This window comes from Bombus pyrosoma, linkage group LG5, assembly GCF_014825855.1.
Source record: "Bombus pyrosoma isolate SC7728 linkage group LG5, ASM1482585v1, whole genome shotgun sequence".
NCBI classification, from domain to species: Eukaryota; Metazoa; Arthropoda; class Insecta; order Hymenoptera; family Apidae; genus Bombus; species Bombus pyrosoma.
Window position 1 is genome coordinate 5,442,983 of NC_057774.1, and position 11,302 is coordinate 5,454,284.

The 11,302-nt window shown below is 28.6% G+C and overlaps 4 protein-coding genes across 4 annotated transcripts; 2 read left to right on the forward strand and 2 right to left on the reverse strand.

Annotated features, from left to right (window-relative positions):
- Positions 1-266: 266 nt before the first annotated feature.
- On the forward strand, positions 267-2,761 carry LOC122567777. The gene is made up of 6 exons (XM_043726758.1): positions 267-447; positions 555-681; positions 750-1,503; positions 1,577-2,217; positions 2,300-2,402; positions 2,475-2,761. The coding sequence occupies exons 2-6, from the start codon at positions 591-593 to the stop codon at positions 2,683-2,685; spliced, it is 1,800 nt and encodes a 599-aa protein (XP_043582693.1). The 5' UTR covers positions 267-447; positions 555-590; the 3' UTR covers positions 2,686-2,761.
- Positions 2,762-3,277: 516 nt separating this feature from the next.
- On the reverse strand, positions 3,278-4,973 carry LOC122567778 (3'-5' ssDNA/RNA exonuclease TatD). The gene is made up of 2 exons (XM_043726759.1): positions 4,832-4,973; positions 3,278-4,563 (listed from the first exon to the last, which is right to left on the reverse strand). Exon 2 carries the CDS (start codon positions 4,538-4,540, stop codon positions 3,605-3,607), a length of 936 nt encoding a protein of 311 aa, XP_043582694.1. The 5' UTR covers positions 4,541-4,563; positions 4,832-4,973; the 3' UTR covers positions 3,278-3,604.
- Positions 4,974-5,366: 393 nt separating this feature from the next.
- LOC122567782 (N-alpha-acetyltransferase 40) lies at positions 5,367-7,260 on the forward strand. Its single transcript, XM_043726764.1, has 4 exons — positions 5,367-5,500; positions 5,692-6,074; positions 6,159-6,317; positions 6,915-7,260. The coding sequence occupies exons 1-4, from the start codon at positions 5,495-5,497 to the stop codon at positions 7,024-7,026; spliced, it is 660 nt and encodes a 219-aa protein (XP_043582699.1). The 5' UTR covers positions 5,367-5,494; the 3' UTR covers positions 7,027-7,260.
- On the reverse strand, positions 6,410-11,058 carry LOC122567772 (alpha-mannosidase 2). The gene is made up of 7 exons (XM_043726747.1): positions 10,788-11,058; positions 9,355-10,709; positions 8,952-9,290; positions 8,548-8,856; positions 7,942-8,473; positions 7,720-7,872; positions 6,410-7,640 (listed from the first exon to the last, which is right to left on the reverse strand). Exons 1-7 carry the CDS (start codon positions 10,914-10,916, stop codon positions 7,053-7,055), a joined length of 3,405 nt encoding a protein of 1,134 aa, XP_043582682.1. The 5' UTR covers positions 10,917-11,058; the 3' UTR covers positions 6,410-7,052.
- Positions 11,059-11,302: the final 244 nt, after the last annotated feature.

The following is an 11,302-nucleotide window of genomic DNA, read 5'->3' on the forward strand; positions in this document are numbered from 1 at the left end:
AAACGTTATACGACATTATATTAGATAATTTATATTAAATAAACATTATATGACTGTGATCCGCACAGATGAGCATTGGACTGAATTTCACCGAAAATTAGTTTGTACGAGGCTGAATCATGATCATATAAACAGGTATCGACACTTGCTAGAGAAAATCGTCCAAAAATTGAATCGTGAAAAATCAACATGGAAGACAAGGAGGTTTTCATTTTACGCATGCGTGACATGCTAGAATGTTTAGACAAATAAGATACAATTACAGATACTGTACTCATCTCCGTCTGTCTCGCAAGAATGCGGACCTTTGAAGAATGTTGACCTTTCATGTTGATTTTTCACAACTAGACACGACTCGATTTTTAAACGATTTTCCCTAATGAATGTCAAGACTTGTTCATATGATCGTGGACTAGACACAACTCAATCTCCGAGCGGATTTTCCTGGCAAGTGTCGCGACCTGTTTATATGATCGTGCTTCGGATTATATGATTTATGCTACACTTGTATGTTTCTACGGTACTTTAAATTAATGGTTAATATTCATTTTTAGGTGATTTTCTTATAATGAATAAAAAGAATATATACAATGAATAAGATTATTAGAACATTAGTGAAAGATTCAATGATACTCCATAAATGGACTATTTTATCAAATTTTAGTAGAATGTCAAGCCACGGTAATGAAGTTTCTAGTCCTCTTTTTACAATCTTTATATATCATGTATACATATCATATGTTTTATAGATGTTTCAATTGTTAAAAATTTAATGACAAATAATGAGATTTTGGACAATGAAAACATTATGAGAAATATTGAAGAAAATGGTAAAAACATGGATACAAAAACTGCTGTTAGAACTATAGATATTTTATATCAAAAGTTCAATAGAAATAAAAAATTAAATCAGACGGACTTCACAAATTCCAAAGGATTTGGAAATATTTGTAAAGTGATACTCAAAGATGTTAGATCTTTAAGCAGATATGATACTATAAACATTTTACGATGTTTACTATTTTTTAATGTTTCGGCTAACAGTGTATTAATTCAAACATTGCTTCAAATGATACGTGTTTCCTTGAATGATTTCACAGTTGGACAGATAATGATTCTATATAGTATGTTATACAATATGGAAAAATCATTTCTGTCCGAATCTTTACTTCGTGCATTACCTTATGCTTTTAAACAGCAAGCTCAAATTGAACTTAATTCAGATAGTACTAATTTGTTTCAAGCCCTTAACTTCTGTTCTGTGATAAATAATTTAACTGTAAAAAGGCATATTCTTCGAATTTTACAGAGAAATAAAAACAAAATAAATTTAAATAATGTAATGCCAATTTTTAATGCAATATATAGTTTACCAAATTTGTGTCTACCTTCTACACAACTTCTACATTATGTACAATATATGATATTGATTAATTGTAATAGATTAAATTTCAATGAAATCGAGCATTTACTTCATTGCATTTCTAAAAAAGTTCTAAATTCGTAAGTGTTATATAATTAAAATTACTTATATCATACAAATATTTATATTATTTGTAACTTTTTTTTTTTCTAGAGAAAAGAAGTTCTATAATGAAGCATTAATAGATAAATTATGTTCTACTGCGTCAATTAGCAATACTACTTTCCAACAAAACTTAATCATCTTACAGCATTTAAATGATATACGCTTTAGTAATATTCCTTTGTTAAATTGTCTAATGGAAAAATATCTTGAAAATACAAATATTTTAGAAAGATATTCCATTAATATACATACATTTATCAAAGGCTTTATTATTGCTGATTATATACCACATAATTGGGAAACTGTAGGCAGAAAATTACAAAATCTTATTATCACTATAGATTGTTCAATACCTAACACAGTGTCTACTGCTTTCCATTTAGTTTCACTAAATTTTTATTGTCCGGAATTAATAGAAAAGTCTTTCATATTATATAATTTTTTTTGTGAAAAAAATTCATTTCTTTTTGTAAAAGATATTACATTATCTGTGTTAAAATTATATTGGTGTGTAAAACAGCTTTATCCTGAATATAATGGATTTGTGCCAGATGAAAGCAAATTAAATGAAATTAAAATTGAACGTGACAGTAGTGAAATATCTTATTTAATAGATAGTTTAAAAGAAGCTGTTGGAGGTACTGAATACATAAAAAGTGGTTTAAGAACAAAATTCGGCGAATTTGTTGGTAAACATATTTGTGAATAATCATAACCAAACATTAACAGCAATGATTTGCAGCTTTAAATCTTTGATTTTTATTATTTTAGATTACGTTGTTGTCATACAACCAGATGGCTCTTTTATGAATACTAATAATTATGATAATATTACATTTGTTGAAGAACTAGCATCGCTAACAGAATGTAGCAAGTAAGAAATAATTTTGAAGTAGTGTAATAATTATTCCATTAATCCAAAAATAATGTTTATTTAAATTTACAGAATTCTCTTTTTCGCTTTCCCAATAGAGGCATATTCTATTAATAAAAGAAATTTATTATCTACAGTGAAGATACAATTAAAAATAATAGAAACATTACCAGGTTTCCACTCCTTTGTTATAAATCCATACCTCTGGGAGAAGTTCTCTGATAAAGAAAAAGTGTTACATCTTCAGAAAGTCATACAATTGAAACAGTACAATTCAAAATGATAGTAGTTCATAAATTGTTTATAAAAAATAAATATAATTTAATAAATATAAAAAATTGTAAAAATAAGAAACAAAATCATTTTTCATACTCCATGTATTATGGTATTTTTGTTATATGATTAAGATAAATATATTTGTTTTAATAATATATTTAACATATTTTAATACACAGGGTGAGGCACCTAAAACAGGCTGCTTAAATATCTTGGCTGTTATTGATGACAGAAAAAAACATGTCTGACCAAACTTGCATGGTAGATTTTTGATAAGTGGATCTGTAGAGGGTCTATGGGTCTACCTATCAAAGAACTATTTACATCAAATTATGTGTCTCTAAACACCATGCAAGTTTGATGTGAGATATTTTTTTCTATCATCAATAAAAGTGGAAATATTCAAATGACCTATCCAAAGATGTTAATATTATTAAAACTAGGACTTTCCAAAAGTTTAAAGAAATATTTACAATGAATTCTTCATTTATGTAACAATTTATTTATATGAAAATATTTATAATATCAACAATTAAAATGTATAATTTCAGAATCATATATTTCATAATATATTTCTACAAAATTTGTATTATAAATCAAATAATTTATGTAGTACTAATTTTAATGTATTGATGAACTTTTGTATAGATGAATATTTTTGCATAGGGATAATGTAAATATAAGTAACATATATATCGAAGATAATAGTTATTAATGTATAAATAATGTATTTCATGACATGTTTCTCTCCTATAATTGTTGATAAGTTATATAAATGTAAGTTGCTATTGTTATTATGAAAGACATATTTTGATAAACACACAAATAATGCTTTTAAACATAGACAATATATTGATAACAGAATAATTAAAATGTAAAATAGCACCCAGTAGCACCATTTTCTGAATAAAAAACAATTATTAATATCACTGATTTAGACCAAATAATTTCAAAGCATTGAAAGCAGTAGCTAAGGCAACCTCTTCTGGAGCAATTTGCATAAATGCTGCTACCATTTCTACTATTGCTGGTAAGGCACATGGTTCATTACGTTGAAAAGTACAGTAACGATGAAGAAATGTCATGGATCGTTCAGTTAGAGCATCTTTAACATGTACAGGTAATTTGCTAGCTCTAGTATTAGGATACATGAATGGAGCATCTGTTTCTACTAATATTCTGTCTAGAGGTGCAAGTCTTTTTTCCAACAGTTGTCTTATTCCGCTATCAGATTTGTCTTTGCATAAATATCCTGTAATTCCTAGATAAAAACCATGGTCTAAATAAATTTGTGCTTCCTTCGCAGTTCCGATAAATGAATGGATTAAAACTGGTGGTAAACAATTTTTATAGTGATTCAGAACTTCTAGAACATCTGTCTGAGCACCTCTTTCATGTATTACAAGTGGCTTAGCTAATTGACATGCAAGTTCTACTTGTTTATGAAATACAGCACGTTGTGTTTCAGGATCAGAAAAATCACGACTATAATCTAAGCCACATTCTCCTACTGCTACACATTCAGGATTATTAGCTATGCTTTCAAGTTCTTGCAAAGTATCAGGATTTTCCCATGATTTTGCATCATGAGGGTGCACACCAGCAGTAGAATAAAGAGTACCAGGATATATCCTAGTTAATCTTAGTGCCTCTTTACTAGAACGAATACTTGCACCTGTTACCATAATCTTTTGTACCCCTGCATCCTTTGCTCTTTGAATTACGCTATCTAAATCTCTGCTGTATTTTTTATTAGTAAGATTGGCACCAACATCAACTATGATATAATTCTCATAACATTGTGTCATAGCTGAGGAAATAGCTTTTTCCTCTGCATTTGATGCAGTAGTATTTTCAGCCATTCCTCAATATTTAACTGCAATATCTGAAATAAAAAATAATAATAATTATTGAAAATGTATATTGTTCATTGTGAAAAATATATCAGTATAAACATAAAGAATTAAAAAAGGTGACAATATTTATCAAATTTTATTACATTTAGTTATTATTGAAATAATGATACAAAGAAAACAATGTATATATGATAGATGATTAAATTACTTAACCATAGTAATTTGAGAAATAAATATAATATGTACTCATGAATTTATACTAAATATTATAATATAGATATTTTTGTAGATACTAACAACAAGATACAATATGCATTTGTTGCCAACCAGTTAAAACTGCTTTCAATTAATCTGAGATGTCAAAATCCGTATTCTTATAAATGATGTAAATGATCATTTGAGATATATGACTATATATATGTATACATATAAAGATATTTTATCAATAAATTCGTAGTGCTTTCTTCTTGCTAAATATTTTTTGGAACTAATACAAAAGCATTACACATGCACGGCACTTGATCATATAACGATACACAATGTTGTCTTGCACGCTATACTACACAACCAATTCTTTCAATAAGTTGATTTAATCAAACACATAGGCTTTTGGTACTGTCGAATCGTACAAGCTGTTACTGTAACAAAGCACTATATGTGTCAATCTCCCCAAGAGACTGTTCTATAATTCATTTTATTATATATATAATACTTATTAAATATAATATATTTAACTTTTTATAGAAAAGTAAAGACATCAATTCCCGTTAAAAGATTGTAATTTAAGATTTACTATTTATATAAATTATATATTATTTATATAGTACATTGAAATTATAGAATAATTTCAATACTTTCACCTTATATAAACTGAATTGGTTAATTTCATATCATAATTGTTACAAGAAAGAATATAGCCTAAAATCATATTACTCAATATACGCGGGAAATATAATTATCATGAAGGTAACAATCTTATGAAACATTTTTATTATTGTTTAACGATGTAAATTAGTAAAATAATTTATTATCGGAATATTAATCTATCATAATAACACTCAATATAATATCTATTTTACTTTCAATTTTGTTTTAATCTTAAAAACATTATATACAACATGTAAACACAATTATTTATTAGGTTATTTTTTTTACAGAAAAGGAAAACAAGACGTCAACTTCTGGCTGAAAAAGAAGCTATTGCTAAAAGCTTAGTTGATAAAGCAAACTCTGTCAAAAATCCCTTAGAGTCCTTAAATTTCTTTCATAAATATATGACAAAGGATAATCAAACTATTGAACTCTCTTGCATGAAAGCCATAGATGCACAACCTAAATGTATTCTTTGGATTTTTGATATTATGGAACGTAATATGAAATCTCTGTATGAACAAAGTGATTGGGGTTGGGATTCAGTCGCCAAACAAAAACAATTAACAGAGCCAACAGCTTGGTATTTAGTAGCAACTTCCAATGAGAAATTTGTTGGATTTTCCCATTTTCGTTTTGATATAGATTATAGGGAAGAAGTACTGTATTGGTATGTAGATCTTGTACATATATTTATAATTTACAGAAGATGACAACTTTTATTTTGTAATTTTTTTTTATAATTGTTTTTCAGTTATGAAATGCAGTTGGAATCCACAGTACGACGAAAAGGACTTGGCCATTTTATGATGTCTGCTCTTGAAGCTATGGCATCAGAAAACAAGATGCGTAAAGTAGTTCTAACTGTACTTAAACTTAACCCATCAGCTATGCAGTTTTTCTATTCCCTTGGGTAAGTAAGATATAATTTATAAATATATAGATATAATTTTATTGAGATATAGAAACTAATAACTATACAACAGAAAATTAATATAAGGAAAATAGATTTTTACACCTTTAACTTTATTACAGAATTTTTAATACTTAGAATGTACATACATACAGATGTATAAAATTACATTTTCTAAAGTAATAGTACGACTAGCATGGAGATGTAATATCTTATAAAAACCCACATTTTATTTTTCAGTATAACTGCAAGAATATGTTTCTGTATTTTTGTATTCATATTTATAACAATATGAATAATAATAATAATAACAATGATAATCAATAGTAATATCAATTAAATATCTACCATAATGAACAAAATTGCAAAAAATATTTTATATTTTTTTCTGTTGAATATCATAATTAAATATCTTTCTTGATAAAAAGTAGATCACAGTAAGAAATAATATCTTATGTAAAAGAGGATTTATATATGTGCCTTATATAAGTTATAGTTTTCGTATTTCATAACAATACGGAATTAAAAGCATATAAAAATAACAGTATCCACTAAATTGTAATTGTAAATCATTTTTTCCAACTGATATTGTTACAGCTACAAGATGGATAAAACCAGTCCACCAGCATCTGATCAATTGGATTATATCATTTTGAGTAAGGCCGTTGATAGTGGAACAATGAGCAGAAATCTTAATTCTTTTCAATGAGTCTAAGTGATCATTAAATTCTACGTTTAAGATTGTGTCTTGTGAAATAAGATTGGTAATATTTGGTGTGGACATAAATTAACAATAGGCGATTTCAACGATGGTCCTACATTATGGAATGTAAGTGGAGCTTTACTAATAACCCAATCATCTATATAATTAAGAAACTTTGTTAAATCAACTTCTACGGATTCGGAAACATTAAAATAACGCAAATAAGAATTATCATTCCAACACATGTCTAAAGCTGCTTGATGTAAAACCATTCCAATACCTTTACCAGCTCCTTCTGGGATAGGAAATACTCGAAAGTTAACAACGCTTAGATCCGCAGGAAAATCGTAACGAAGTGGCGAGAAATACGCATTTAAATTAAAAGGTAAAGAATTATGTGGATGCATTGCAATTATAGGGTGTAATAGTTCTTCTGATGCTAAATGGCCATATAATGAGAGTACACCTGATGGGTGATTTGTTGGTGGTGTTGAAGATATACAAAAGGACTTCTTTTTTTCGAGAACAAACGTGAATATATGATTTGTTAACAAGTTATCAGTTATACCTTGTCCAAGTCCTCTGTTATCATCTTGAAGTAATCGTCTATCCTGCATAATCTGTATAAAAATATTATATATATACAGTGTGTATATATTATATATTCTTACATGAGTGAACAATATATTAGATACATACTTCAATTTGCCCAGGTGCCATAGAACTTACACCTAATGGTTGTGCTGTTACAACTGTTAGTCGAAGCTTCTTATCTTCTATGTATGTACTTGACGCCATCGGATAATAGTTTCCTTGTGTAGGAAGTTTTGGAAATCTTTGACGCTTAATCATCTAAATAATAATCATCCTCTTAAACATATTTACTAGTGATGATGGAATATTTTAGATATTTTTACTTACATTAAGGCCATTTAGATCTGTATAGAATTGGTCTCCTGAAGCTATATCTGTACTTAGTCTCATAGCAAGTTCATAATTTTGCGTTTCTGATATGTTAATTTCATTATGAACACGTAAACCAAGTCCATCAGTACCAGGGGAGTTGTATAATATACAAGTATGACGTACATGTGCAAATTCTACAAATACTTTAGATACAATGGGTCCAGTTATTAAGTGTATAATACATTTATTGTCCATATATACTAAATCTGGTTCTGATTTATCAGGTAAGAATAAATAAGCTCCACTTTTATCTTTACCAGAACCTCTGGTACCATATTTAACAAATTCTAAATGAACAGGTACTGTTATATTACTGACTCTTAAAGCTTTCAGAAGACCTGATTTTCCAAAAGATGCAGATAATTCTGGTCGTTGTGTAATTGAAAATTCTTGTGCATTTGGTATTACTTGAATTTGATTAAAACCTGGTATTTTTGGAAGGTTTATATCTGTATTAAAAACAGTTATGTTCGCAACATGCACTTCCCTGCATACAATAAATAGTAAAAAGTTGAATTGCAAAAATAAATATTTAATAATTCAAAAAATGAAATTACGTACGGTGGAAACGATGATTTCGACAAAGCGTGAATTACGTATGTTGTAATACCAAATCCAGGTACAGTAACCAAGAATGATAACTCATATCTAGCAACAGTTAGTGCAGCTGGTCCAATCCAAATTGGAGAAATCTGACATTGTACTGGTTGACCCATACGGTCAGTAACTTTAACAAATGGAGTGGATACGACCAATGTCTGTACTTTTGTTCTTTGTCTTGGAATAGAATTATAAAGAATAACCTTTTTTAAAGGATTTTCCTCCCTTAATATTAGAACATGTTTGTCTCCTACACTGGTATGGCGCAATCTAAAGCATTAAAACATGAGTTTTTTACAATTATTATTTTATTTATTTTTAAAAATTATTATTTTTTATAAAATATTCATAAATTTTTCTCAAACCTAGATTCATCAAGTGAAATATATACAGCATCTACATTAACAGAAGATTCTTGTGGAGTTTTTAATAAATGAACCACTGATTGTTGTAATACATGCGCAGAATTATTCAAGGCCATTATCATCTTCTTAGCATAATCTATAACAACTTCATCTCTGGCAGTTCCAGTAATACCATCATGATGTTGAAACAAAGAATGCCACATTCTTGCCTTGCTTAAACGTTGTGCAAGAGTACCTTCCACTAAATTGTCATTACCTTTAGTCCAAGCAGTAGTAGTTAATATTTCCGATGCCCTTAGTAAACTCAATAATACACGATCTAATCGTTTGTGAAAAGGCCTAAAATGTATTTAATAAACATGTTGTTGATAGTTTATTATGATTAATTTTAATTTGAGTGTACCTTGATGTATAATATCCGCTCCAATAATGATCATCTCTGTCGGAATATGTGAAGAAATCGCCAGATAAAGTAGGAAATTCGTTTAAAGTATGTTTTTCCCTGATCGCATCAAAGTAGTCGCTTAACGTTCCAAATTTAATTTGAACGTTCATTTGTGAGTTTTGATTCATATAATCAAAAAGTTTTTGATAATTATTAAACTGAGCATCCCACTCAGTAAAATGAGTATACCTAAAATCATCTCCCAATGGTACTAATACCACATCAGTTTTAAAAAGCTGAGATTTTTTACGGTACTGATCCAGTAAGAGAGCAGCTCTTTCTGCAATATTTGATTTAGTTATGGCTCTTGGAGCTATTTTCCATGGACAACTTAGTCCAAAATTTTGTAGTCTATAAAAATCAAATTGACAACATATTTTTGGATCTGGGCCACAAGTGTGTGGCACATCATAACTATAAAATGGCATTACATGTGTAAAGATTTCTGTTGATCCATCATTATCCCATAATTGTCTCCAACGAAATTCTAATTGTTTTCGTTTAGCTAATCTTTTTTTAACTGAATAATGAACTCTTTGTATCAGTACATTTTCCAATCCTGCCTTTTTCAACAGATATGGCATAGTTGGAGAAAGACCAAATGGATCAATAGCCCAACCTGAATTTGGTATATAATCTAGATTATATTTTAACCATTGATGACCCTCTGTAAGTTGTGTAAGCTGAGACATCCAATGAGAAACAGATTCATCTGGCATAACCCAACCTCCTGATACAATTTCTAATTGACCATCATGAATCAAACGTTTAACTAAATTATGAGTTATCTTAGACTGACTTTCCCACCAAAGTTGAAAGAATGATATCTCTGCCCAAATAAATTTACGTCTTCTGTCTTCTGCCAATTTTGTTACCATATTATTTAATATATTTTGTGTTTGAAATGCATAGTATTTCTCAAAGGTACTAAGCCAACCAGGATCATTATGAGAATGTGGAACAACAAATACTTTCAGCTTTCTATTTGGATGCCATTGTTTCTCATCATATGTGATATCCCATCCTTGTTTCCAAACTCCACCATCCACATTATCAAACTCTAATTGTCTATACATCTCTAACATTTGAATGTCAACTTCAGGAATTTTCTGTATGTTAAAATTGCATTTAAGTACTTTTCCTAAATGGGAAGAACTAGATGACATAGGTTGATCAGGACGATTTATAGAATGATCTATAGGTACAAAATGTTTTGCTTCAGCCACTTCCCTTAAAGCATTCATAACTTCATGATGCTTATTGAAATCTTTTTCTAACTTTGCTAATCTATTCTCAAAGTGTAGCCATTGATTCTGAGAATATAAAACAATAAGTTAGTTTTGTTTATTATATATAAATTATAATCTATGGATATTTATTGAATAACTTACATCATTAACAGAAAGTTTAGACCCTTGTCCAGGTGGAAAAAGTGTTAAATCCATTATTAAATATATCATAACGCAGCAGGCAAGAATTAAGCCTGCACTGATGATTGCTAGTGTTTTCCTAGTCCTCATTTTGACACATTTATTTATTTAAATATACCGTTGTTCTCAGATGAACTAAGCTATCAATAACATTTAAAGATTAAATCTATCTGGTTTCGAAAAGAAATATAACTTTTTTTAGTACAAAAATTAGATCTTAACCTTATATGTATGTTTATTTCAAAAATTACATATTTATTTTATTTCATTAAGAAACTAGATATTTTTATTTAAAAAGAAAAAATTGAAGAAATATAAAATTCTGTTCATTCATATAATATAACACATCGGCATTACATTAACTATTATTATTACATTTCTTCAAGATTACACTGTATGGTCTGTATATGACCTCTTGCAACTACCGCCGTCGCCATATGTTTGTATGTAGTCAAGTATACACATATGAAAAAAAG